The 26,876-nt window shown below is 50.4% G+C and overlaps 8 protein-coding genes across 8 annotated transcripts; 3 read left to right on the top strand and 5 right to left on the bottom strand.

The window, feature by feature from the left end:
* Positions 1–650: 650 nt before the first annotated feature.
* Pdw03_2406 (Zinc finger, PHD-type) lies at positions 651–1,274 on the bottom strand (the record flags this gene model as incomplete). The annotated part of the gene is made up of 1 exon (XM_066100178.1): positions 651–1,274. The coding sequence occupies one exon, from the start codon at positions 1,272–1,274 to the stop codon at positions 651–653; it is 624 nt and encodes a 207-aa protein (XP_065955578.1).
* A 245-nt stretch (positions 1,275–1,519) lies between these two features.
* Pdw03_2405 (Zinc finger, PHD-type) lies at positions 1,520–5,612 on the bottom strand (the record flags this gene model as incomplete). The annotated part of the gene is made up of 3 exons (XM_066100177.1): positions 1,520–1,723; positions 1,770–5,014; positions 5,069–5,612. The coding sequence occupies 3 exons, from the start codon at positions 5,610–5,612 to the stop codon at positions 1,520–1,522; spliced, it is 3,993 nt and encodes a 1,330-aa protein (XP_065955577.1).
* Positions 5,613–8,291: 2,679 nt separating this feature from the next.
* On the top strand, positions 8,292–11,630 carry Pdw03_2404 (DNA-directed DNA polymerase theta, putative; the record flags this gene model as incomplete). Its single annotated transcript, XM_014681666.1, has 9 exons — positions 8,292–9,113; positions 9,170–9,352; positions 9,402–9,870; positions 9,925–10,096; positions 10,143–10,304; positions 10,367–10,813; positions 10,909–11,329; positions 11,419–11,533; positions 11,599–11,630. The coding sequence occupies 9 exons, from the start codon at positions 8,292–8,294 to the stop codon at positions 11,628–11,630; spliced, it is 2,823 nt and encodes a 940-aa protein (XP_014537152.1).
* A 112-nt stretch (positions 11,631–11,742) lies between these two features.
* Pdw03_2403 (NADH-ubiquinone oxidoreductase subunit B, putative) lies at positions 11,743–12,108 on the bottom strand (the record flags this gene model as incomplete). Its single annotated transcript, XM_014681665.2, has 1 exon — positions 11,743–12,108. One exon carries the CDS (start codon positions 12,106–12,108, stop codon positions 11,743–11,745), a length of 366 nt encoding a protein of 121 aa, XP_014537151.2.
* Positions 12,109–12,699: 591 nt separating this feature from the next.
* On the top strand, positions 12,700–14,950 carry Pdw03_2402 (Fungal transcriptional regulatory protein, N-terminal; the record flags this gene model as incomplete). The annotated part of the gene is made up of 7 exons (XM_014681664.2): positions 12,700–12,842; positions 12,893–13,654; positions 13,709–13,775; positions 13,829–14,015; positions 14,073–14,232; positions 14,292–14,441; positions 14,500–14,950. 7 exons carry the CDS (start codon positions 12,700–12,702, stop codon positions 14,948–14,950), a joined length of 1,920 nt encoding a protein of 639 aa, XP_014537150.2.
* A 326-nt stretch (positions 14,951–15,276) lies between these two features.
* On the bottom strand, positions 15,277–17,867 carry Pdw03_2401 (Vacuolar transporter chaperone (Vtc4), putative; the record flags this gene model as incomplete). Its single annotated transcript, XM_014681663.1, has 4 exons — positions 15,277–15,677; positions 15,730–17,263; positions 17,321–17,783; positions 17,863–17,867. The coding sequence occupies 4 exons, from the start codon at positions 17,865–17,867 to the stop codon at positions 15,277–15,279; spliced, it is 2,403 nt and encodes an 800-aa protein (XP_014537149.1).
* Positions 17,868–18,925: 1,058 nt separating this feature from the next.
* On the bottom strand, positions 18,926–22,055 carry Pdw03_2400 (DNA replication licensing factor Mcm4, putative; the record flags this gene model as incomplete). Its single annotated transcript, XM_014681662.1, has 3 exons — positions 18,926–19,516; positions 19,572–21,694; positions 21,764–22,055. 3 exons carry the CDS (start codon positions 22,053–22,055, stop codon positions 18,926–18,928), a joined length of 3,006 nt encoding a protein of 1,001 aa, XP_014537148.1.
* A 932-nt stretch (positions 22,056–22,987) lies between these two features.
* Pdw03_2399 (Putative DUF221 domain protein) lies at positions 22,988–26,802 on the top strand (the record flags this gene model as incomplete). The annotated part of the gene is made up of 3 exons (XM_014681661.1): positions 22,988–23,154; positions 23,221–25,724; positions 25,775–26,802. The coding sequence occupies 3 exons, from the start codon at positions 22,988–22,990 to the stop codon at positions 26,800–26,802; spliced, it is 3,699 nt and encodes a 1,232-aa protein (XP_014537147.1).
* Positions 26,803–26,876: the final 74 nt, after the last annotated feature.

Here is a 26,876-nt window from a genome sequence, read left to right as displayed (position 1 = left end):
AATGATTATTTTCGATGCAAAAACTGACAGTGTATGTCCTTTAACGTCCCCAGCAGCCAACAGCGATCCCAGTAGTGAGCTGACCTCATCCGGGCATTTGTCAGCATCGACAGCTCCCGAGGTCCACACTACATCGAGAGGCCAGGTGCCGGACAACCGAGTGGATAATGTACAAGTCTTATGAAGAATCAGAAAGAAAAAGTAGGTCGTAGCAATGCTAATCCATTGATCTAGCTGGAAATAATGGGTAATGGTAATATCAATCATAAACAGGCCCGTCCTACTCCATGCAATCCATGATTTTCGACGATATCAAGCCCTCCAACCGCTCCATAACAGACTCCACGCACTTTTCCCAGGTACCGTAGTTCAAGACGCCAGAAATAGAACAAGCACAAAAGAACAGAAAAAACCATAAAGTGTGAAAGATGGATCGACCGGCTGGAGAGAGGCTCGGGATCTTTGTGGCTAGAAGAGAAAGAAAAACAAAAAGAAAACAAACCAGAAAGGAAGCCCAACCCTGAACACACTTTTGGTTCATGGAATGCCGTGGAATGCATATGCAGTAGCAGTAGTAGTAAAAGCCAAATAGGAAAGGAGTAAGGTCACTATCATACAACTCGATTATGAGCAATCATGTGGTAATATCGTTATGAAAGAAGGTTCTTCAGCGATGGGCTTGCGCTCGCTCCGGTCCCGGCCCCTGTGCTATTGACACCGGAGTGTCTGCTGCTTGGCGGCCCGCCCATCAGGGCAGGTGGCGTATCTTCCGGTCGAGTAGGAGGAGTGGCGGTGGGCCCCCGCGGATTAATACGTGCTTGCGTCACCGGGGGGGAATGAGAGGGAGCTGCTACCACACGCTCGACAGGGTACATGCGAGGAGGCGGGCCGCCATTGAGAGCGCTTAGCGAGGTCTGCGGTGATCGGTTGATCGTCGTGGCTTGCACGATTGGAGGGGATGCGGACGCTGCATATGATCGTGGGGGTGGCTGCGAAAGATGCGGCGAGCGGGCTGGCACAGGGCCATACGGGCTTTGATGGGTGGGATACGGTGGCGGTGGTCCCGAAGGCCCTGCACTGGTATAGTGTTGAGGTGGTGGTCCTGCAGGATGAGGTGGCGGGTAGTTGTTCATGTGATGCGGAGGCGGCTGTGCTTGGGTATAAGGAGACGGCGACATGCCGTTACGAAGACCAATATCGGGCGTGTGGCGTTGCTCGTACGGTCCAGTGTATCCTGGTCCCGGGAGTCCGCTGGGTGGGTGAGCGGGAGGCATTGGCCGCCCAAGCACACCGCTAGGAGGAGGATGCTGGTGTTGGTGTGGGTGCGGGTGCGGCAAAAAAGTATGGCTTGCATGGCTTGCATGGCCTGCATGGCCTGCATGGCCTGCATGACTTGCATGACTTGCATGACCGGGCATTCGCGAAGTGGGTATCATAGGACGTTGAGCAGAGTAAGGCGAAGGCCGCCGGTCAGGCGTAGGCTCTGGCACAGGCGGAGGCGGAGGAGGCGCCGGATTCTTCAGATGGCACTTGTGACATTCATATGCCAGTTCGCAAGGATCCCCATTGTGTTGGGGGAAGGCACCATGAGGCGGATGATGAGGGTGTCCTGAGCCATTGGCCATGGGAGGTCGTCGCCCAATGGCCCACCACCTAGGACTAAAGCCGGTGGCACAACGGACGCATTTGCGATTAGTCTCCACGCCAGGAACAGCCGGTCGCGCTGCAACATGGTTGTCAGTATCAATGTCCATAGGATCTTCAGTCACCTCCTCCAGAGTCGATTGAGCTTTGTGGGTATCCTTGGAGGCTGGCGTAGTACTCGTCGAAGCCCGGCGGTTCACATTGGTGGAAGGGTGTGATGAAGCTACAACAGCTTGATGCATGTACGCCGCTTTGCGTACGGTTCCAGTGAGAGTAAGATCGGCCTGCTTGTAGGTCTGGGCGAACAATTGGAGAGCATTTAGATGGTCGTGGTTTGTCTGCTCGCCGATTTCGTGCAGAACAGTCTGCACGTTGTGATTTGGACAGTAAACAGCAGGTGTCGCTACTCCAATTTCTTCGCCCAGACGGATAGCCCGCATGCTATCGCGACGTGAGCTCTTGACTGGTGTGATGTCAAAGCCGAACCGGTAGTGTGCTTGGAAAGCACAGCCCACGTGGAAGTGAGCATTGCAACCAGCAAAGCTGCAAGGTACACATGCGCCCATGCTTGACTTGCAGACCTTGCATGTCTCGCGCCACCGCTCCTTGGGAATACATCCGAATCCTTCCGCAGGCTCAAGCTCCTCTGCGTCGCCGTACTTCAACTCCGGGGTCCAAAGTGTGCAAAGCACGTGGGCCCAGTTGTTGCCTGCAGTGCGCTTCAGTGGTTCCCGAGGACCAACAGGCTTGCCAACGGCTTCCTGTCGCTGGCGATAGAGCTTAATCGCCTCGGCAACCATCTCCTTCTCCATGCGCTCCTTTTCCTTGTCACGCTCAGTCTTCTTCCGAGAGTTGTTCTTGGGCGTCTCCATGAGGTCGTGCTCGGTCCATGAGACCGGACACAAAACGCATGTGTAGTTTGTAGAAATCGAAGGAGTGCGGTCATTCGAGCACATGTCACACAGCCATTTGTTGCCGGGGCGCGAATCACGCACACCGTAGCAATTGCGATGGACTGTCAGACGGCAATCCCGACATGAAAGATGCTCTTCGCCCGAAGGCCCGACTAGGTTGCAGATTGAGCAAGGGAGAGTCTTGGCCTTGGGCGGGTCGGGAACAATCGGTGGAGCTTCCACCACCTTCTCAGGGACCGTCTTCTTCTTCGGCATAGGCTCGATAGATGTCGTGGCTGAAGGTGCGGGGGTTTCCTTGGCCTTCTTTCGTGTCGGATCCACCTTACTTTCCACCCTTGTCTCTGCCTTTCCTTCCATCAAGAGTCGAGGGTTTGTATCAAGTGGAATTCCCATGGCGGTAGCCGTAGTTGCCGTAGCAGGAGTGATCACGAATGGAGTTTCAGTAGCTACGATCAGTTGCGCGAGCATTTCTTCGTCAATGCGGCGTCGCCATGACTTGTTGCCGCTGCTTGCAATTCTCTTTGCAACCTCGTCAACATCTTCGAATTGAATCCCGTACTTTCGCCATAGCAGAGCGCAGCGAAGACAGAGCGCCACGGTGAGCATAGGGCCCTTGTCTTTTTTGTTTGAGGGCTCAGACGGAATAACAGTGCCCGGTGGAACTAGGGGTGCACGGCGCCACTGTCGCGAATGGCGGGTGGTGCAGAACTTGCAATGGAATCCACGCTTCTGCACAATGGCTTTCTCGGAGTCAAAGGCGGAATCATCATGGTCATCGGCCACATCATCCAGAAGTTTGGATGAAATTACGCTGTGGCGGCGTACCTCCTTCTTGCCTCGTCTGCCTTCATAACTGCCCCAGATCTTTCGACCGCTGGGAGTTTTCTTCCACATGTAGTAGAAACGGACAATCTGATAGATGTGGACGGTCTTAACATGCTTCATGATGTTGCGCCATTCAGATCCATATTTAGCAACACCCTGTTCGAACAGCTTGAGCTCCTCTGGGCGAATGTGGGGTTCCTTGAGATCCTTGTACTTGTTGGTTTTCTTCAGCTTAGCTAGGGCAGCCTGAACGTCGAACCTCTCAGAGTAAAGAAGTGCAAGGGCTCGGTCGAGGAAATTCGTAGAGTATTTCTCAACACCAATACCGGGGGCCAGTTCCTTGGCTTGACGCATGTAGTCATCGATGAACTTTTCTCGATCCGCACCGCTTAAACGAGAACCTGGTGCATCTTCTTCGCCCCGGGCGGAGATCTGATCAGAAGTGGGCATCTTGAATTGAAGTTCTGCCGTGCGAGCCTGCTTTCCATTGATTGCGACCGGTTCATCCTCACCACGATGCACGTAGCCCGTTGGCTCATCTTGAACCCACTTCGGTCGGTTTGCCCTTTCGTGCTTTGCAGCTTCCAGAGCTGCCTGTGCATCCTTCGAGAGTTTGCCGTCCTTTTTGCCACCTGGAACCTTTGACTTCTTCTTCGCATCAAGCGGCTTCACGTATTCAACTGCCCGGCCTGGCCAAGCGGGGACCATTGCCTGGTGTCGAGTTCCTAAACGTGAGCTAGCTCGGGGGTAAATTCGATCATCATAGTCCAGAGCATCCTCCACACGGCAGTGAATACCCAGGTATCGGTAAGGCCACATTTTAGCCTGTGCAATTTGTTCCACGGTTGCGGGCTGGGGCATGGAATCTTCCTCGGCCCCAGGAGTGCTGGGTGAGGTTCCGTTTGCTATACCATTCGCATGATTATGAGGATCCTCTTCCTCCTCTTCTTCCATGATTACATCTTCGCCATCTGTTCGGGTGCTGCCAGTAAGTGGGGTGTTACGTGCCTCGAGTTTGCGCTCTTGGGCACGACTGCAAGCGGCACAAGCCCATGCAAAGCCTCGAGCAGGTTTCTTGGTCAAGGCGGGTCGTACACATTGCATGTGATATGTTGAAAGGCAAACTGCGCAGTCCACAGACTCAGAGTTTGCAGCGTACAAACGGCACCGCTTGCAAGTCTTGACAGCACCCGTCAATTCTTTTCCTTTGCCAAGCTCGACAAGAATGAATTTCCAGCGTTCGTCGAGAACTTTCTTAACATTTCCCGGAACATTAATAATATCCTTAGTCGGAATGACATCGTAAAGACGATGGATATATCGGTCGAACATTTTGTCGTACCAGAAACTGTTCCTCGTCTTCTTGTAACAACCGAGGTCTTCAATCTCTGACACGTGTCGAATATCACACTTGCCCCGTAGTGAAGAAAGAGGGCAGGTGTCGGAGTGCATTGAAGCAAAGACAAAGCGAGTGTCGGGAGAATGGCGCTGGATATCCCGTGGGCGGTAATACCAGTTGACTCTCATCGCCTCAATGAAGCCACCAGTCTTAGTTTTGGATGGAAGAAATTCCATGATGCGCGCTAGATAATATGGCTCACCCGGAGGTTCGCAAATTAAATAAACATGGTCTATAAAAAATGATTAGTTCCGTAAAAATCCCATTTCAGGAAGTGGAGACTGACCATTGAGGGCAAAAGTGGTGCCATCATCGGCTATTAATTGGCCATCTTGCAGATAAGGCCCAGAGTTTTCGAAACTCATCATATTGGTGAAATAGCCCCCCTCCGAATCACCTGGAGGGGAGGTGAATACCTTCTTCACAGCACCACCCGAGTTGGGAGTCGAATTTGGCGTGCTGGCAGGTTGTTTGCGTTTTCTCAAATTAGATCCATTCACATCTTCCGGTCTGGCAGAGAATGAAGAGGTGCCAGGAATGGCATCTTTTGCCGAGCAATTTGCACTCTGGCCATTGGTCAGGCTCTTTCGTGGTTGCGCCGACGAGGTCTTCTCATCGATGTTGACGCCGTTGGCAGTGTTTAGTGCCACACCACTAGTTCTTTTGGCTGACTTTGAATTTGGCGCAGAGAGATCAAGGTCCGCGTCCAGGTCACGGTCCTCAGCATAATTTGGCCGAGGGGCATTACGACCTCTCGATCGCGTGCCATACGCGGTGGCGGAGCCGTTGGCCGAATCGGCCACTGCCTCCGGAGAGTTGGGAGTGGTCATGGAGTGAGTTTCTTAGTCATCCACGCAAATGAAGCGTGATGAATAGAAAAGAAGATGAGAGAAGGAGAAATATAAAGCCAAGAGGAGGCTGTGGCGGGTGATTAGTGGGAACCCGTAGTCTTGGAACTTTAAAAAAGGGCGGAAGAGGACACGCTCAATGGGAGAACTGGAATTGGAAGAAAATCTCAAAAATACGGGTGGGCAGGCATGAGATTCACCGGTACACGCGAAGAACAGGGAGTTGCGAAGGGGAAACCCAAAAAAAAATAAAAGTGGGAAAGACAAAGAGTGGACCATGTCAGATCTTATTCTCTGCAGGGGTGAAGGGAGTTTCCGATATCAAGAACAGAATAGAACATTGATAGGGGACTTGACGCTAACAATAGAAGCAAGATTTTGGGGGGGGAGAGAGAGAGAGAGAGAATAGAGGAAGATTAGATGAGACAATAGACTTACGGATATAAATCAAAAGGGGAAGATCAACAATCAAAGGGGAGAATAGAACAGAAGAACAGAAGAATAGAAGAATAGAAGAATAGAGAGAAAGAGGGAGAAGAATGTAAAGAGAAAAGAGTAGATAGAGTGGAGGGAGGGATATGGGTCGGGAGAAGCGGGTCAAAAGTGATTTAGCGGGAAAAAAAGACGATATAGCCCAACGGGGGAATGGGGAAAGGAAAAAGAAAGGAAAAAAGAAAAGAGTGATCCCGACCTGGCCCCTAGTCCCAATATGTTAATATGACGGATCCCTAAGGAGGAAACATGGGAACCAGAACCTCTGAACCTCCCTTGCGCGATCTAATAAATTTTTTTTCGATGTGCAATGTAAGAGGAATGCTGGTATGCGGTATCAGGACTTTGGGAGTATGGTGGCATGAGGTCTACGTAGTTTGAGCTCTCGATCTAAGAAGAGGTTTGTGGACTGATATTAGAAAATGACCAGATACACGAGGAGTCCCTTTTGCCCACTTCCTATTTGCTATTTTGGTGAGTTTTCCTCGTTCGCCTGATCCTGTGTGACCAAACACACCGGGATTGGCCACGAATCTCGGGAGAGGCAAAAGGGGGAAATCATCTATAAATTCGTGTACAATAGGAAGATTGTGGGTCCTGGGGAGCAATTGTTGGATGTCGAGGGTCTATGAACGAGGAAATACATCTGCGAGAGCAGGATAGTAGCAGAGCAGCATAGCATAGCGGAATAGCAGAACATCAGAGTAGAGTGTTGGAATATCAGACCTAAGGTAATGATTTCTTAGGTAATTTAACCTTCTCTCCAATGACGATCGATGCCGCCGAGAACTGGCCGAGGACCGTGAAGGTCTGAACTCTTTGGGGTATAATGTCCCGGACTGCTCCGTTAGGAAATCCACCCATGGGACCGGATCATTTTAATGGAAGCAATCTATTTGGTGTCTAGCAAAAAAGCACCTCGGAATTGACCTAGGGTTGAGGTCAGATCAGGTTCATCGAGATATCACGGCGATCAGACCTCCGAGGAACAATAGATCCCAATTATCCCGGACAACAGACAATTACAGTTACCACCTTTACGATTGGTTCACATCTTGGTTGACAGGTGTTCCCCCTATGTATCAAACTTGACTTGAAACCCTTCCCTTGCAACCTTTTCCAGGGGAAATGGAGAATTCAGAATACAGCATGGGATCTCACATTCCACGTCTGCATGGTGACTGAATTCCATGTTGTCGCTATACAAACCTGGAACCTCACAATCTTGCTCACATTGAATCCTGCTAATCCTGCTAATCCTGCTAATCCTGCTAATCCTAATGCACACGTGGTACGCGCGACTCATGATACAGTCGTTATGACGCCTCCACCCCCGATCGGGTCTCAGATTCTGTACAGAGGACCTGGTCTCGGGAGGGTACGTCAATCTGGATCTTGGTCTTTTTTCCCCCAGTCAATTTGCTCTTATGTTCCCCCAGCAAGTATAGTCAATATGAGTGCACATGTATGTTGTACGTGGATGTTGTATGTAGGTTCGGAGGATGTCTTCCGAGGATGCCACGATGTCCAGCCGCGTCAGGAAAATCCCACCGTTAGCTCCAGATCGTCAGCCGACCCTCTCGGCTCCGACACACGAGATTGGACGGAAGTGCGCCAATTGTTCTTAGCCCTCCATTGACAAGAATGGGGTTACGAATATCGCATTTTGCTTTTTTGTGCGTTTCTTCAACGTACCCGTGGACATTAATCAGGGCAGGGCTTGGAAGAACGGCCTCCACATAGGCCTCCACATCAGTACGATCTTGTACAAGGTTGGTGTAGTCCCCGAGCAAGGGACTCTAGGGTTGCCATATCGGAACTATAGTTCAATCATGCAAAGCATGAGAGCATAATAGTATGCAATAAGAGTAATGATCCCGCGATACGCACATTATTGAAAATGCGGCGATCATCGATGTCCTTCAGGAACATCAAAGTTCAGAGCCCTGGCGGATCTGAGTGGATGACATAACTGCTGATGTAATCTATCATGCCTCAGGCAAAAACTGCGACTGAGCCGCGTAGTTAAAACAACGAAAACGTGAGTTTGTTATACACATCAACGCTTAATGATAAAAATTTTGAGATTCAGAGATATGGCAAATATTGATTAAATCCAACATTCGTTTATCTCCTCCCCAGACGAATGGGTCGAACTGTGTTTCAGGCATGTCGACATCGGGTCAAGTCCAGTCTCGCGGCTTCCAGACATCCATTGATATCGCCCGTCGACAAGCGTATCACGTAGCGCCCGTGGCAGGACAGAAGCGACCCCCTTCAGCACCCACAGAGCAGGTCCCCAATTATCCATCCGGTCCAGTCGTAAAACAAGCTACCTTCCTTCGCCAAAATGTCAACTCAGATACCATACTGGAATCAGTTTCGCTGGAGTCAGCCCGAGATCTGTTAACCGCCCCGGTCCATCGCTTTACCGCCAGCAAGATTCATCTCGGCGCGCGCGCGGTACCATCCCCAGATGATCATCAAAAGGCTGTGATTGCGACTGCCCCTCCTTCTAGTCAGAATCCACTGCTATCCTTGTCGAATCCAAAGTATGGCCTGCCGCCCGCTCTCACGACTAATTTTGCCACCCTGGGTGTAAGAAATATCTACCCGTGGCAGGCATCGTGTCTTCTGGCTAGGGGCTTGCTCTCCGGTGAACGTCATTTGGTTTACACGGCCCCGACGGGCGGGGGAAAGTCCCTGGTTGCGGATGTTCTGCTTTTGAAACGCATTATTGAAAACCCGGGGCGGAAGGCGCTATTGGTTTTGCCTTATGTCGCTCTAGTTCAAGAAAAGCTCAAGTGGATGCGTCGCATTGTGCAAGATGTGGAGAAGAACATGCCGGACGACGATGGAAATGACTCTAAATTTCCTCGCCGGCGATGGAAGAAATTGCAGAAGAATATAAGGGTGACAGGTTTCTTTGGTGGAAGTCGGACTACGACAACTTGGGCTGACACTGATATTGCCGTTTGTACGATAGAGAAGGTATGCACGCTCGACGTTCAGTGGTGCTTGCAAAATTCTGATCTTTCTTTTCTTAGGCCAATTCGTTGATAAACAGCGCGATAGAAGAGTGTAGCATTGGAGACTTGGGAGTCGTGGTTCTCGACGAGTTGCACATGCTCGATGACGAACATCGGGGTTATCTCCTGGAGTTGATGGTCACGAAGTTGCTGTTACTACAGCAGGACATCCAGATTGTTGGGATGAGTGCCACGCTTTCTGTGAGCACATGGTTCAATCCTTCGGTAGCCTACGCTAACGGGTCTACAGAACACCGAGATGCTGGCACAATGGATGAATGCCAAGTTCCACATCTCCACATACAGGCCAATTCCCATCGACGAATACTTGGTATACGAGAATGGAATCTACCCAGCTGCAAACTCGAGGCAATTGTTCCAAACGGCCTCCAAGCTGACTGCTGCTGCGTCCTTACACGATACCATTCCTCCCCAACGAATCATTGAACCTTCTACTTTTAAGCAGCTCAGCAATTCCGCCACAAATGCCATGGTAGCGCTAGCAGTCGAAACTGCAGCTGCTGGGTTTGGTTCATTGGTGTTTTGTGGTAGTCGTAATGCATGCCAAGTCCACGCTGCGACTATCGGTGAAGCAATGCCGCCAGCGGAGCCCGAAGAGTTGAACAAGCGACTCGACCTTCTCGCAGAGTTGCGGAGCCTCGCCTGTGGGCTGGACCCGGCTTTGGAGACAACAATCATCAAAGGGGCAGGGTTCCACAGTTAGTTTTCTGACATCTAAAATAGAGCTTCCACCCTTACTAAAAATCACTTAGACGCGGGCATGACCACGGAAGAGCGGGAGCTAATTGCGCAGGCATATGACCAGGGTGTGATCAAAGTTCTCGTGGCCACATGCAGTCTTGCCGCTGGTGTAAACCTCCCGGCGAGACGAGTTATTATCAACGGTGCGCGCATGGGCCGTGAATTAGTAGGTCCAGCTATGTTGTAGGTGCCTTTTTCTGAATTGAGGAGCATAAGCTGACACTAACAGTCGGCAAATGTGCGGTCGTGCTGGCCGCAAAGGCAAAGATGATGCCGGCGAAACCTATCTCATCTGCGTGAAAGCTGATATGCAGGCTGTCTGTGATCTGTTGGACGCTGATATGCCAGCTATTGAGAGCTGTCTAGCACCGGAGAAAAGGGGCCTCAAGCGGTATGTATTTCCCGTCCAATTCTATTGTTGATGTTTCTGAATCATTCACTCACGCCCCAAAGAGCTTTGCTCGAAGCCGTGGCAACGGGATTGGTATCAGGCTGCGAGGCGATCAAAGAATTTGTTCGATGCACGCTTCTTTACCGCACATTGGACAAGAAAATTGCATACACTATCATGAAAACCGCTCTCCAGGAACTAGTCGACGAAGAACTTCTTATTCGCCGGGAGGACGAATCCTATGAAGCTACACCATTAGGACAGGCAGTCGTGGCCTCGGCCTTTTCACCCGAAGACGGCTTGTTCGTTCATGAAGAGCTTAAACGAGCATTACAGGCCTTCGTAATGGACGGTGACATGCATATCTTCTACATGTTCACCCCACTTCAAGCAGCCATGAACACTCCCATCGACTGGCAAATATTCCGTGATCAACTAGACCGGCTAGACGAAAGCGGTCTCCGAGCTCTGCAATTTGTTGGAGTCCAACCAGGTTTTGTTAACACAATGTACTCCTCCTTTACCCTACATACTCCATTCCTTCTACACAGCCCCACACGCACACACCTCCCAGCCAAACCCAAACTAACACCCCATCCACCAGGGTCCAATCAGGCGCCTCCCTAAAAGAAACAACCCCAATACAAATGAAACAAGCCCGCATCTACCGCCGCGCCTACACGGCCTTCCAACTCCGTGATCTTAGCAACGAAGTTCCCCTCTCAACAATAGCCCAGCGCTACAAAATCCCCCGCGGCACAGTCCAAACCCTAGCACAGCAATGCCACGGCTTCGCCGCCGGCATTGTCAAATTCTGCCAACGTATGAACTGGGGCATGATGGCTGCTGTTCTGGATCACATGCGCGATAGACTTGAGGCTGGTGCTCGTGCGGATCTTCTCGAGATGGCGCAGGTTACTTTTGTTAAGAGTTGGACCGCGCGGTTGCTAAGGGATAATGGATTTAGGAATTTAAGGGCTTTGGCCGAGGCGGAGCCTAAGGATTTGGTTCCTGTCCTTATGATGGTGGGTTTTTGGTTTTCTTTTTTTCTCTTTTTGCATGTCTCGAAGACTTGATGTGTGATCGTCTGCTAACTTGTCATTGGTATGTTTAGGCCAATCCTCGTAAAGCACAGAAAAGTCAGCTCTATCCGACAGAGGCAGAGAGGTATACTGCGAAATTGATGGCTAAGGCTGAGACGATTATTTCGCATGCGATTAAGATCTGGGGTACGTTTTTTCAGCAAAATGCAGAATTGATTTCAGATCTAAACTGACAGCGCATAATCTTCTAGAGCGAGAGATGCAGATCGAGGTGGAGGAATAAGTAATACATTTTTGGCATCTTGCATGGACAGGACTGTTGTTTCCATACAACTTCCAGAGCTGTGACAGCATTGGATTTCGTTATGACATATATACCCCAATTCAGTCCCCAATTAGCGCCTATACCACATCCTGGTCACCTGCGTCCTCCGCATCTTCTTCTGGAGAAGGAAAATACCCTGCAAAAGAGCCTCTACTGTCGGTGGGCATCCAGGCACATAAATATCCACAGGCACAATACGGTCCACGCCGCGTACAACATTGTAGCTGTAGTGGTAATATCCTCCGCCGTTGGCACAACTACCCATACTAATCACCCATCGAGGCTCGGGCATTTGATCATATAGTTGTCTCACCGCTGGCGCTATCTTGTTGGATACCGTGCCGGCCACAATCATCACGTCTGCCTGTCGTGGCGAGGCGCGGAAAATAATGCCCAGTCGATCTTGATCGTATCGTGGCATTGAGGTGTGCATCATTTCGACTCCACAGCAGGCGAGCCCGAATGATAAGGGCCAAAGGGAGCCTTGTCTTGCCCAGTTTACTAGCCCGTCGGCCTTGGTACTGAGCAGCAGAAACATGTTAGAACTACAGACCAATTGGAGAGTTAGTACAACATTGAACATACAGAATATACCCCGACGCTCCATCTTTCTGACTTTGGAATGGTACGGGTGTAGTGGTAGAGCTTTTAGGTTCTGAAGATGTGCGTAGGCATCGTGTTGCGATGGTGGGCAAGAAACACTTTGACCATTGCTGTGGACTGGAGTGTCGGAGTATGCTCCGAGAGGATGTGTTCAAAAGCATGGTCACCAGCTAAACCTGAATATGTTGCTAGCTCGAGAAGTCAGATGTAAAGGGTAGAATCAGCTAATTTCTCCCCCTTAGACAACTTTTATAGTTATTTCTTAATTAGCTTGTGTGGAGCGTCCAATGAAAAGGGAGACATAATAACGGTGGCCAATCAGACACGTGAGAATTCGGCGACTTGGTGGGACTTTCTTCACCAACTTCGCCGAATTCAAGACGCCGACCTCACAAGCGAACAGGTGCCCTTTCACCGTTTTTAAATGCCGCGCGCTATTCCAGTTAAAGTCGCCTGTCGCCTGTGTCACGACCGACGAGTCAAATGCGATCGTAGTGAAGGCGTCAGTTGTTCCAACTGCCGGAAAGCCCGGCGCCAATGTGAACTGATTATATCTCGTCGTGGAAGGTAGGATTCAAAAAGACCAAGCCATCATACTAGTACTTAATCGGATCTAGGAAACGGAAGCTTCCTCTTCTACCCATCGAGGAGGACTCTCGCAATGTGCCGTATCAGGGAATGATAACTTCAAACCCACCTCTGGCCACTTATGCTCAAGGCGATGGAGATAAGCCACAGCAAGAGCCATGTTTCCCCGCTCTCGGGCCAAGCGGCAAAACTCCATATGTGGGCGATCCTTCTAATCTTAATTACTTGATCCAACAATTTGGAAATCCCTTTGGGGGCACGACGGATGTTCGTCCACTTCAAGACCACCTCCACGGAGCAATGCTGGCCCGGTTGGGCAGGTCGACGGCGCGGGCAATCGATAGACTTCACATATCTACTGGCGAACGCCTGAAGAGTCAAGGCGCATTTGATCTCCCGTCACAAGGGACCAGTCTCGCCCTTCTCGACGCTTACTTCCATTTTTCGCTTGCTGCACTGCCTATTCTTGATTGGTCGAGATTTCTTGTCACTCTCGAGGAAGGCAAATTTTCACACCTGCTCTTGAATGCTATTTACCTCGCTGCTACTATATATTGTTCGGATTCCGTCATTACTGATGCCGGGTTTGTGTCCCGATACGCTGCAAGCCTTACCTTTTACCAGCGAGCTAAATCTCTTTATGATGCTGGATATGAAACGGATGCCATCGTGACCATTCAGGCTACATTTCTTATGCGCTACTGGTGGAATGGTCTTCTCGAACACAAAGATCCTTGGTACTGGGTGGGCATCTCTGTGGGAATGGCACAATCTTTGGGGCTACATCGAGCGTGAGGCTACTAGTCCCTCCAACTTGTACGAGGTTTCACTAATCAGTATTCTAGAAAGTCATACATCCGTCTCGAAGAGAAAGATCGAAAACTCTGGCGGAGATTGTGGTGGATGGTATATGTTAGTTGTTACCCGTAAATCCCAAGGTCTGCTACTTGTCTGACTACCTTAAGGCCATAGACATAAACCTGTCCATGCTTCTTGATCGTCCTCCACACGCCCAAGGAAGACTTTGCAATGTGCCCCCTCTGTCAGAATCAGATTTTGAACAAGTTGAGTCTCGAGAGACAGGAAACTTCCGAGAAGGCCGCAATGAGGCAAATACCTTCGCGATAAATACTGTGCAACTAGCTCGGATAGGTTCGACATCCCATCATTCTGTTGCTTAATCTGTTTCACTGCTAACAGACATTATAGTGGATCGCTTCTTCACTATTAGATATGATGAAGATACTGGTCACTCACAAGATATCTGCTTAGAGCAAATTTACTTGTGGTTTTCATCTCTTCCTCCGGAATTCAAGTCTTTGTCAACAAATAGTAGCAAGTGGGCTATAATGACTCATATATTATACCAGTAAGTTGACCTTCGAATCGCTCTTCAGAAGCTCTCCACTCTGAACATTGAGTCTACAGGGAATACCGACTAGCTCTGCATCGAAGCAACCCAAGATTCTCTCTCAATACCGGGTCAGACACTCCGACATTCGAGATATGCACGGATATCTCCCACATGCTCGAGATACTCATGGCAAAAGATCTTCTATATGCAGCCTCAGCTAGCATGTGGGTTCTATCCCCCGATAATAAGGTGCCCCAAGTATCTCTACTAAAATCTTTCCAGAATCGCGCCCGCGCTGTCGGTTCTCTCAACCTACATAGTCAACATCTACAGAGGGGATGCTGGTGTCCGAATGATCTCACAGCATCGCGCCCGGTTTTGTATGCTGATACTTGACAAGCTGCAAGATCGGCTCCCGGTGGTTGCAGCCTTCTATCCAATTTTTGATTCCCTGCTTAGGCGATACTCTGCTGGTGCGCAGACACAAGATGGCGCAGTACCAGAGCGTCCAGCAACGGGGTCATCGATGCAAAGTGGACGTCAAGTTGATCACGAAAGCACTCTTTCAAGTATAAACCCTACTGGAGGTATATTTGATCAAGTTCCGCAAGACAGTATGGGCATGTCGTTTCCCTTCTCGTTTCCATTCGGCAATCTTTTCGAAGATGTCTTTCTGAACTCACCTTCTCAGCCTGCACCTTATTGTGAAGATGACATGTCTTATCCTGAGTAGCATTGCTAAATATAACAGATCCTTCTCACCACATGCTCTCTTAAATCTGGCCTGAACGGGTCACATGGATGAAAATCTACAAAACAAAAGCAACGAAACCCAACTCTGGACACCAATTGAGTGCCAATCTCATATTTGCAGTAGCATGTATGCGCTTTGTACATGATTTACAATTCCCAACGCCCAAGCCCAAACGCCACGTAGATACAAACATGAGAGCCCGCCTATGAGCAGCGGAGAAGGTAGTCAACCCAACAAAAAAAAATTCCCCCAAAAAGGCAGTTCAGTTTTTTTCCCCCAAATCTTTCACAAACAAACCAAGAGTTCTACAATTCGCCATGTCCACCATGCCGATGCTCACGCTCCGATCCCGGTGCAGCCATAAACCCGCCAGCGCGCACGCGCAGCGCAAAGTTTACCAGAATGATCACAACGAGTCCGATACTAACGACCGTCGGACCCCAGCGCTCGTAGTAGACGCGCTTGACGTCGCGACGCTTGCGGATTTTGTCGACGCGCCAGATATACAGGAAAAGACTGTAGACGAGGGCGCCGGCGGCGAGGATAGTGAAGGCCCAGGAGGAGACGAGGGTGGCGGTGTCGGTGCCGAAGTTGAGGAGGGTTGCGGCAATTCCACCGAGGATGATGGAGAATTCCAACCAGGAGAGGAAGGTTCGTTCGGCGGCAAAGTAGACTTTTGGTTCCACGCGGATGGGAACAAAGATGCCTATTTTTGTGTTAGTTTGATAGATGTACGGAATGGTATGGAGCTAGTTTACGTTTGCCCGGGGGAGCCTGGAAGCGCTGTAGGGTGCGTCGGTGGCTACTCAAAACAGCGATCCCACGCTGTTCGGGGGGAGGCAGAGATGTTGGACGAGGGCGGGGGATCATCGCCATGAGACCCTGTGCGACAGCGTGGCCAGTTCGAGAGAGATAGTGTTTTGCTAATTGCTGCGCGTAGTACGCACCCCCTATGCGACGGGCTTCTTCGAGTTCGTCGGAATAGACCGATTCGTCGTCCGAGTCGTACAAGGGGTAGTCTTCGTCGCCAGGCAAGGGCTGGGCGGCGATGCGTTCTTCAATATCCAGTTCGTTGCCATTGGTCTCAAACAACCCGTTTTGGTGCTCGGTGGCTTCTCCATTTGGAGGTGTTTCTTGCGTATCCGGAGTATCATCATCATCCGAATCTTCATCATTGGCGGATATTGAGGTGCTCGCCAGCGGTCTGTGGATACCGAATTCGCGACTGGCGGGCTTGCGGATGTCCACACCCATCTGGGGGAACCAGAATGGAAGCAGGTTGATGCGAGTAGGGAACATGGTCGCTGTTCCGTGGATGAACTTGCTGAATTTCGGGACAGCCTCAACCAGGTGACTGGCAGTCAAATCCCGAATCCACTGGGGAGGTTCCTGACCTGCCTGGGTCTGCAATTTTACCTCTAGCACGGCATAGGGGAATCGGTCAATGTCCTCTGGAGGCAGCTGGGAGAATGGGAAGTCGACTCCGATATCCATACGACGCCAGTTCTTGCCCGACCGTCGGCGGCCGTCCAGGTTATCCTCCCGGACCATGGTCAGTTCCGTGTCAAGAGAGATTCGAACACGAGCATCACCTGGCAGCTGGAATGCAGTACGGTGGTAGAATGTACGGGTGACAGGCACCAAGCGGCGAGTAATGATCCGGTACTGAATCTCGCGGGCTAATTGCTCCAAATCATCGATCTCCGCCGGACTCTTCTTACCCTCCTTGCGCATTTTGTCAAAGATCTGCTCAACCGTCATCCGGCCATCGAGGTAGGCATTGACGTTCTTCTCCTTGAGCACGAAACGGGCTTTGACGGATTTTTCTCCCGTCCAGTCCTCGCGGTGGGTTTTTCGCTCGACGAAAACCTGGTCACTTTCCATCCCACCATACCAACGCAATCGAATGGCCTCAGCGCCTTCTGTTTTCTTCAGGCGACCCTGATACAGCTCCCACGTGTCCGTGTTATCATAATAGATAGAGGAGATGGCGGTGTCCTTCTCCTCGAACTCCTTACTGGCATTGAAGACCAACACTGGCAGGTGCTTCAAGATCACCAGCTTCAACTCCGTGATATTATCCCTGTGCACCCAATACTTTGTGGTCTGACGCACAAAGTTCTGTTGGGTACCACCAGCGGATGCGTCACCTTTGACCGGGTTACCCTTGGTCCGGACCAGGTCATACAGCTTGGATAGTTTGATGACAAAAGCATCGTAGTTGTCCTTGAAGAAAGGCTTGGCCTTCAGACGTGTCGCGAAGACTGGCTTGAGGTACCATTGAGTTTCTTTCTGTGCGATTATTAGTGAATTGGGGACCCGACTCGAAAATTAGACGCAAAAACATACGTCATGCTTCTTGATGATCTTCTGGAAACCCGTGTAGTTCAATTGAGTGAATTTGGCCAAGTCGTGAACATCAGCAATGATATCACTGAGCACCTGCTCAAGCATCAAGAAATCCGCATCGGTGGGCGCGGGGCGAGAAGCTCGAGTACTCTGGCGACGGGAATCGATCGAGCTGTCCAGACGGGAGACGACGTCGTTCACTTCGAGCTCGCTTTCTTGAATGCGGGCGACAATTTCCTCACTCTTGCGCTTCTGGAATAGGAACACCTTCTCTAGCTCACTTTCGAGCAAGGAGACAAAGTGTGTCTCATCGTCCTCGGTCCATTCTTTTCGGGCGGGCTTGGCGTTGTTGGCGGTTGGCTCATCGACGAAATCGGTCTTCAGGGCTTTTTTGAGATCGTCATAGGCAATGTAGTAAGGATAGAATTCCTTGATCATAGAAGAACTGAGATATTCACCGAACCTGTGAAACAATTGTGTCAGTACGCTGAAGGCGCGGGAAGTGGAATGGTTGGAAGATAACTGGGTTAGGAGTTTCATACCTCATGGTGGGCAGGGAGAATGTAAAGAAGAGAAAGTCGAGTATATCCCAAGCTCATGACGGGGAAAAAAGAAACAAAAAATAAGAACCCGGTGAGGGGAGCAGGGACGCCAAATTCGGAGGGTTCTAGCTTCGCGAAGATTAAAAGGTCAAAGAGGCTATGATGGGGCCCCGAACTCGGCTAGTCCGATGACTAGCGGGTGACGGCCCCATCGTTTCATCGAGGGTGATCTAGTAATCGTCGTGAAACAATGTGATCTATATCGTTTGAATTAGGGGAATTTGACTTAGTAGTTAGCTGGAAAATGGACTTGGAATGTTTTTATTAGGTCGATTGATTTCAAATCTCCATCAATATGCTAGACAGTGGTTATAATAAGGAGAACCATCATAGCAATTCTAGACGTACTTCTGCTGAGTTGGGTAATTTCTGGTATTTCTAGTATTTCTGGTAATTTTGGTATGGTAACTTTGTATCCCCCATACATCCACCCCTTGGTGACGTTGACAATCTGACCAGTCATCAGCGCACGTGGACCCCCCCCCCCCCCCCCCCCCCCCTCTCTCTCTCTCTCTCTCTCTGCCCAGGGTTCTCTCTGTGTCTACTCCGTATGTTGTATGCTGTGCTCCGCACCTCTCTTTCTTTTAATGCCCCTAATTTTCATTAATCTACCGAGAACTTATTAAAGTACTGAGAAGTATAATTAACTGAGCCAGAGAGTATCGCGCATTCCAAACCCAAACATGCTCCTTGCCAATTTCTTTTCCAATGCTTGTTGCAGGGGACATGAGTCGCCACCTGATGATCGAGCCCCGCCCGGGGCAATGTGCTCGTTGGGTCTAGCTAGATGCTGTGATTTTACACTTTTTTCACATGTCTTAGTCTCTAACCAAGCCAGCAACTTTGATTCACGAGAGTGGAAAAACATTATCAATCTACAATACAACAGTTCTGAGGCCGTATCCCATAGCTTTATCCATTAAAACACCAACACCAAAACACCCTCAGCCAGAGATTAAATGCAGCCTAATCTATCGTCACATCATAGTATCATCACAGCCACCTAGGACATACTCATGGCCGCCCGGCGGATACTGCGACGAGCACCCTCACCAAAGACACTCACCGAGCCCTCCGTCTCCAGCGAGCGCACCGCATCACCGAACTGGTTGTGGTCGAGTTTGTTATCGCTCTGCTCGCTCACATCGCGATACAGGTCAGTCCAGCGGACCGCACCACCACTCACTCCGCCACGTTCATCAAGGCGGGACAGCACCGCCTTCTTCAGGTCGTCGCGTAGACGACGGTCAGCGGCGCTGCTACCTTCGGTCAGAAGGCCCATGTCAATAAGACCGGTTCGGGCATCGGTGGCGGCCTGCTTGATAGCGGAGCGGATCAGACGCACGGATTCTTCAACGTCGCCGACGGTGACCTCGGGGGACAGACGCATGCGTGCGTGCGCCTCGGAAAGTCGGATCATCGATTCCAGCTGTCGAGTCGTGGCAGTGATACGGCGCTCTTGGGCGCGGATGTCATCACCGAGCTGGCGCATAGCCACGTAAGCATCGGTGAGAGCAGCGCCCGCAGCTGGAGTGATCACAGGGTGGCAGTTGGTCTTGGCGTATGTAATGTAGGCCGTAAGGAATTCGATGGGCTAGATTGAATTGTTAGAAATCTTTACAATTTATCGCACAGGAAAGGTTACTTACCAGAATTTCCTGTGAGCTGGCATTCTCAGGATTGTCCTCCAGATACATGCCAACCAAGTGCTTGGCCAGGCGACGATCTTCCGTCTCGTCGACACGGTCAAGAACCAAGTACACCAGGTCAAAACGAGAGAGCAGAGTGGGTGGCAGATCAATGTTCTGCGGTACAGCGAGTTTAGGGTTGTACCTGCTGCCGATGGGGTTGGCAGAGGCTAGGATAGATGTTCGGGCATTCAGGGTAGTAATGATGCCTGCCTTAGCGATAGAGACGGTCTGCTGTTCCATGACTTCGTGAAGAACAGAGCGCGTGGAATCGTTCATCTTGTCGAACTCATCAATACAGCAAACACCACCATCAGAAAGTACCAAGGCACCAGATTCTAGAACCATTTGGCGAGTCTCTGGGTCACGAGTCACGTAGGCAGTCAAACCGACAGCCGACGAACCCTTACCACTGGTGTAGACACCGCGTGGGGCAATCTTGTGAACATAACGTAGTAGTTGGGACTTGGAGGTCGAGGGGTCACCACACAGAAGAACGTTGATGTCACCGCGGTAGCGTGGGTTACCTCCCTTTTGGAAGGTCTTGTTAGTGCCCCCAAACATCTGCAGCAAGATGCCCTTCTTCACGTCGTCCATCTCGTAGATGCTGGGAGCTAAGGAACGAGACAGCAGGTCGTAGATGTCAGGACGAGAAGCAGTCCGCTTGATCTTTTCTTCTTCTTCGGCCGAGACTTTGCGCGCTTGATCTGCCTCTGCTGCTTGCTCGGACATTTCTTGCTCGACTGTGGACATGTCTATGCCCATCTTCTTGCGGTCAAACTTCTGCACATGAAGAACATCGATATACGTCTTGAAAAGGGACTTCTGCGAGCGCTGGCGAGCACTGACACGCATGGGGTTGCAACGGAAGATGCCAGTCACCTCCACACGGTCACCAGCCTTGCAAACATCGACTAGCTCATCATACACACACAGAGACACCGAGTGAGGAGTCTGACCATCAGGAATGTTGTCTGGGGTCTCCTGGAGCTTGATGACTTGCTTGTCAGAGAAGGAGCAACGGTTGTGAAGGAGCTGCATTGAGTTCTTCTCTTTGCAAGAGTCTCGTGGACAGACTGTTGGCTCGGCAATTCTGCCACGATCAATGTCGACTTGCACACCATAGCTGCAAGCGCTGCACCGGAAGAAAGCTTCTTTCATGTCCGGGATGATGGGAGTAGCACGAATGACCAAACCCTTGATACTGACCAGCTTGTCCATATCGGCTGGGTCGAGATCACGCATGTTGACGGTCCGATCCAGGCCGAAGGGAAGCACCTTGAATGTCATCGCCTCCACTTCACCTACCAGATCGGGCACATCGACAGTCGGAAGCACATTGTCCGAGGTGAGGATTGGCTGACCACGTCGGTCACGAGGCTGGGCAGCGCGTTGGCTCTCTGACCGAAGAACGTCCATTTCCTTGAGGGCCAGATCCACCATCACGTCCTTCAAAGCTTGATCCATCAGAGGAATAATTTCTTGCGGGTACGCGGAAAGTTGATGCCACAGTTTGCGAGTCAACGGATACGACTTCAGGTTAGCAGCATCAAGATTGAATGTGGTCACACCTAGACGTCGCATGTTGTTGCACATGGTGATGCACTCATGTCTCTCTGCTAATTCTCCCATAACTCTGGTTTCGTCCTCGGTGGCACCGTCAGCCCAGAGGCGGTATTTTGTGGCGAAATTATACAGGAAGTTCTTGAATGCCGACATTGAATCCTGGATCGAAATGTTGGTACCCCAGATCACACGAGTGGAATTTCCGGCCATAGCCTCAGCCTCAGAGGTGCCAGGGTTGATGTTCGAGAAAGTGGCATCGGAGCGAGGCATGGTATCACCCGTGGGCATTCCATTGGCATCAACGAACACACGGTTACGGCGACTGGGAGTAGACCCAAAGCCACCTGAGTGCAAATCACTACGACGAGGGCCTGCCCGTCGGCTCTGGCCTCCTGGTGATACAAATAATCCGCTGCTGGCGGTGCTCAATGCATCGGAGCGGATGTCAGAACGGACATCAGAACGACCGAAGCCTCGAGTTGGGCTAGAACTGGGAATGTAATGAATAGGAGAAGAGTCTAGTGGGCGATTAGGGATCTAAGTTGAAAGCAAAATTTGGTACTGTTCTGCTAAAACAAAATTCATACCTCTCACACCGGGATTGCCCCGCGGGGTTCTGTCGCCATCGTCAACTGTTGAGCTGGCATCGGCCATGCGTTCATCCGGGGTTTCGAAATTGTTATCTCCCTTGGTCGGCGATGATTGGAAGAAAATGGGGGACGAAGAGGGTGCGGCTCCCTCGGCCATCAGACGTCTCGAGGCACGGGGGGTGGCTTGGAAATTCGGGCTGCTAGGGGGCTCCTGTCGGGACGAAGAACTGGGGGATGCTGTTGGATTTTTAGATGAACGACCCCTCCGTCTTTGTGTTGGTGATGACATGGTGGATATGAATTATTGTGTTGATACCAGACGATGGTCAGGTGGGCTAGTGGTGGTTTGGAATTTAGGTGAAGAAAGAAAGAGCAAAAAGCTGTGGGCGGAACGCGGTTTCTGCCACCGTGGACGTGACTGGCGCGTTAAGTGGTTTCCGCTTTGGGCCGACGTGTTTCTCAACTCTAGCCACATGCAGTTCCTGACCCTGTGGCTGGTCCTCAGGTCGATCCTTCCCATTATATGATAAAACACAGCCACATCTTAATTTCATGGGCCAATCACCGCTCTTTCCATTTTTTTCTCCCCCTCCAAAAGCTTCAGGGCTTCACTACTACCGTAGTAGGTATTCGCAATTATCATGATAAATGTGTCATAGATGAAAAGGCAGTGAGTGGTCTTTGTGATAAATATAGAGTATGAAACGCTGTGGTGTTAGGTTACATAAAGCAAAATGTGTTCTCCTTTCACTAGAATCCATCCAAAGCCGCCGTGACTTAGTTGTTTCACTTAGCGCCTGATGTCATTGTATCCTCGATCGGCGCTCCCACGATTCCTCCAATCATCCCTGTTCCTCAACGTCTCAATTTCTTGATCAGACCGCTAGCACAGTCCTCGCGCCACTCACCTCATTAACCAAGACATCATTCAAAGACCAAATTCGACATTATTGGCTCTCATTCCCCATAGCTGATCAGGTTGGCGCCTCAGGAAGTCCGCTCAAGTGGATTTCTTTGTGATTTATTTTCTCTCTTATCATCAAGTTATTTCTTATTCAAACCTCCCATTCTATGGGCGATCACTTTTAACATCCATCGGTGCCTACAACGAAATCTCGTGATGCTTCTTGCGGTGACAGCTTCTTCGACACCCCTTTAGCGTCATAGCTTTCCTAATCTCCTAACGTCTTTTTCCCTTCGGCAATAGCCGGGCTTATCGCCATGTCTTCAGGCTTGGAGGAGGCGCTGGAACACACCGGTGGCCAAGGCCGAATCGCTGAAGGTGTTTCACTCTCGACTTTCTTGGCGTCTCTGGCGACAGCCGTTGTTGTCTTTGTCGCTGAATTTCTCCTCTTTTTATTACTAAAGGGTAAACTAACTCGAATTTAGTAAGTCCCCGAAAACCCCACTGGGAAGAAGAAAGTGGACATTGAACTGACTAAATTGATGTCCAGTCAACCGCGAACCTATTTGGTTCCAGATAGAGAACGCACGACCCCATCACCGCCAGGACTCTTCCGTTGGATTGTCCCAGTCTTTCGTACGTCCAGCTCGGAATTCATCCAGAAATGTGGGCTTGATGCATACTTCTTCCTGCGCTATTTGCGGATGCTTCTGAAGATCTTCCTTCCCCTGAGCCTTGTGATTTTACCGGTTCTAATCCCAATCAACCGTATTGGTGGTAAGGGCCAGACATACGAACATGGCAACTCAGGTACTAAGTATAGCGTCACTGGTTTGGATCAGTTGGCCTGGGGTAACATTACCCCCGAGCACACGGATCGGTACTGGGCTCATCTGGTAATGGCCGTGATTACCATTGTCTACGTCTGTGCTGTGTTTTTTGATGAACTTCGGAATTACATTCGCCTGCGACAGGCCTATTTGACATCTCCCCAGCATCGACTCCGTGCTTCTGCTACCACCGTGCTCGTTACTTCTATCCCGCCTGATTGGCTCAGCATGGATGCCCTTGATCAGCTTTTCGATGTTTTCCCCGGGGGCTTGCGGAACATCTGGCTCAACCGCAACTTCGACGAGTTGAACGAGAAAGTAAAAGCACGAAACGACTTAGCTCTCAAGCTTGAGAGTGCCGAGACGGATTTGATCGCAAAATGCAAAAAAGCACAGCTCAAAAAGGCTAAGGAGGAGGCAAAGAAGGCCGGCAAAAGTCAATCAAGCGCAGAGAAAAAAGAGAAAGAGGCGACTGACAAACGAGCCTCCCAAATGGCCATGGGTCCTGGTGTCAGCTCTGGTAATCCTAACCAGGCCCACACGGTACGAGAAATGCTCTATGGACAACCAGAAGGTCTCCAAGAGAAACGGTCGGAGGACGGACGAGGAGTGTTTGACCCGGCCTTTGCCGCCGCTGGGGTGGTTGGCCAAGAGGTGGAAAAACTCGGCAAGACGGTGCTTGGAGGCTTCAGGAAGGTTGAGCACGGCTTCGAGAATCCTTTGGCTCGAACCGGGGGCTTCGTTGCCACTACAGACAATATCATCCCGCCTCACGCTCGTTTAGATATTTCCCCGGGCCCCGATCATTCTGCAACTACGGACACCTTCCCACCTCATGGAAACACCCCTCCGGTCCCCGATCCTCTTGATTCTGACAGCCGGCCTGCTACACAGCCCGCCAGACCCGTAGGGCTGCGGCGAAGTCAGCACTTGAGTTTCAGTTCAGGCCAGATGTTAGGAAAGACTGCAAGCCAGAATGAAACCATGTGTTCCGACTCAACGACTCCGCCGAAGCCACCATTTTGGAGACGAAAGTCACCTCATACAAAATTGCAGGGTGTGCGTGAGGCTGACGAATTTCCACTGACTGCACCTGAAACCCCTACAACTGATGCACCTCATCGTGACTACACGAAACCTGAAAAAAATGAAAAATTCGAAGATGGCCGAAAAGAGGGGGATAAATTGGAAGAAGAAGAGTACCCCATTGCCTACAATGAAAACTTCGAAAATGAAGATTACGGAGAGCCACTGTGGAAGGAATACATCCGGCCCAAGGATCGAGATACCATGCGTCTACCCATATTTGGTTGGAGTTGGATGCCTTCGATTTGGCTTTTAGGCCAAAAGGTTGATACCATCGATTATTGTCGCAAGGAGCTCGCTCGTCTGAATTTGGAAATCGAAATCGACCAACAGCACCCTGAGAAGTTTCCTTTGATGAATTCGGCCTTCATCCAGTTCAATCACCAAGTTGCAGCCCATATGGCCTGTCAAGCTGTTAGCCACCACCTCCCCAAGCAAATGGCACCCCGAGTGGTGGAAATCTCTCCTGACGATGTTATTTGGGATAATATGTCGATCAAATGGTGGGAACGATATCTACGTTCCTTCGGCATCATCACGCTAGTTTGTGCAATGGTCCTTGGATGGGCGTTCCCCGTCGCATTCACCGGGCTAATGTCACAACTGGCATATCTGGAGGGTGCATTCCCATGGCTTGCCTGGCTTAGCAAGCTACCAGACTGGCTCATTTCGGCCATTCAGGGTATTCTTCCTGCGCTGTGTTTAGCTATCCTGATGGCACTACTCCCTCTCATGCTTCGCTTCTTGAGCCGCACACAGGGCCTCTTCACTGGCATGTCCATTGAGCTCACTGTCCAAAACTACTACTTTGCCTTCCTCTTTGTACAGCTGTTTCTGGTCGTCACAATCGCCTCCAGTTTCTCGACAATCATTGAGAACGTCACTGATGTGACCAGCTGGCCGCAGATGTTAGCAGTGAACATCCCGAAGTCTAGTAACTACTTCTTCTCTTACATGATTCTACAAGCCATGTCTGTGAGTGCCGGTGCTCTTGTGCAAATCTTTGGCCTAGTGAGCTGGTTCATTTTAGCTCCAATTTTGGACTCAACTGCCCGGATGAAGTGGGCACGAACAACAAACCTCAACCAGATGCAATGGGGCACATTCTTCCCTGTCTATACAACTCTAGCCTCTATTGGTAAGTTGTCTAGTCCTTTCGATTGGACGCGTTGATTAACAATTTCCTAGGTTTGATCTACTGTGTGATCGCACCTCTGATTTTGATTTTCAACATCATCACGTTCGGCTTGTTTTGGTTCGTCTATCGCTATAATACACTCTATGTCACCAAGTTTCGCTTTGACACCGGCGGCCTTCTTTTCCCTCGAGCTATCAATCAGCTATTCACTGGAATTTACATCATGGAAGTCTGTCTGATCGGCTTGTTCTTCTTGGTTCGGAACGCCGATAACGAGGTCGCCTGCAAGGGACAGGCTATCTGCATGATCGTGGTTCTAATCCTGACAGCCGGTTACCAAATTCTTCTCAACGATGCGTTTAGTCCACTAATTCGGTATCTGCCGATCACCTTGGAAGATGATGCTATTCGACGTGATGATGAGTTCCGCCGTGCTCAGCACGCTCGCCTCGGTCTCGCTCTTGACGATGACGATGACGGGGATAGTGATATTGAACATACCCTCGCTAAGCGTGAACACGAAGAGCGCCAGCACGGAAAGGAGATGCGAGAAGAAATCGAAATGAAATCTCTGGATACCAATCACCCAGACCAGAAGCAACGGAATTCGGATCTCTGGTCACCCCCTAAGCTTGGAAATAAACGTCAATCATGGGCGTCCAACTTACCAAACCAGAAATCCAAGTATTTCGGCCAGAACTCGACACCCTCCACCCCGACACTACGGAATATGCAGGAAAAAATCGCCCAAGACACAGAGGCCCAGGTACCAGCCCCCAGCACAGTTGGCCAAGCCCTCTTTGCTGGTATTCACGATGAGTTAGAGGATCTTACTCCGGATGAGCGGGACCAGCTGGTGCAGCATGCCTTCCAGCACGAAGCCCTTCGCGCCAAGCGGCCTGTCATCTGGATTCCGCGTGATGATTTGGGCGTTAGTGATGACGAAGTCTACCGCACACAACGATTTAGCAAACATATCTGGATCAGCAATGAGTACCAGGCGCTAGACGGCAAGTGTCGGACTATCTTCAGTCGCAGTCCTCCAGATTTCTCAGCGGTGGATTTGATTCAACTGTGATATCATTTGTACATCGTTACTTTTAGCCACTAACTATATAGCATTTTCAAGCGTCGCATTCAGTCATAGACATC

This window comes from Penicillium digitatum, chromosome 1 (assembly GCF_016767815.1).
Source record: "Penicillium digitatum chromosome 1, complete sequence".
In the NCBI taxonomy this organism is placed as follows: Eukaryota; Fungi; Ascomycota; class Eurotiomycetes; order Eurotiales; family Aspergillaceae; genus Penicillium; species Penicillium digitatum.
The sequence above is the reverse complement of the archived record's forward strand: the minus strand, read 5'-3'. Positions and strand labels throughout refer to the sequence as shown.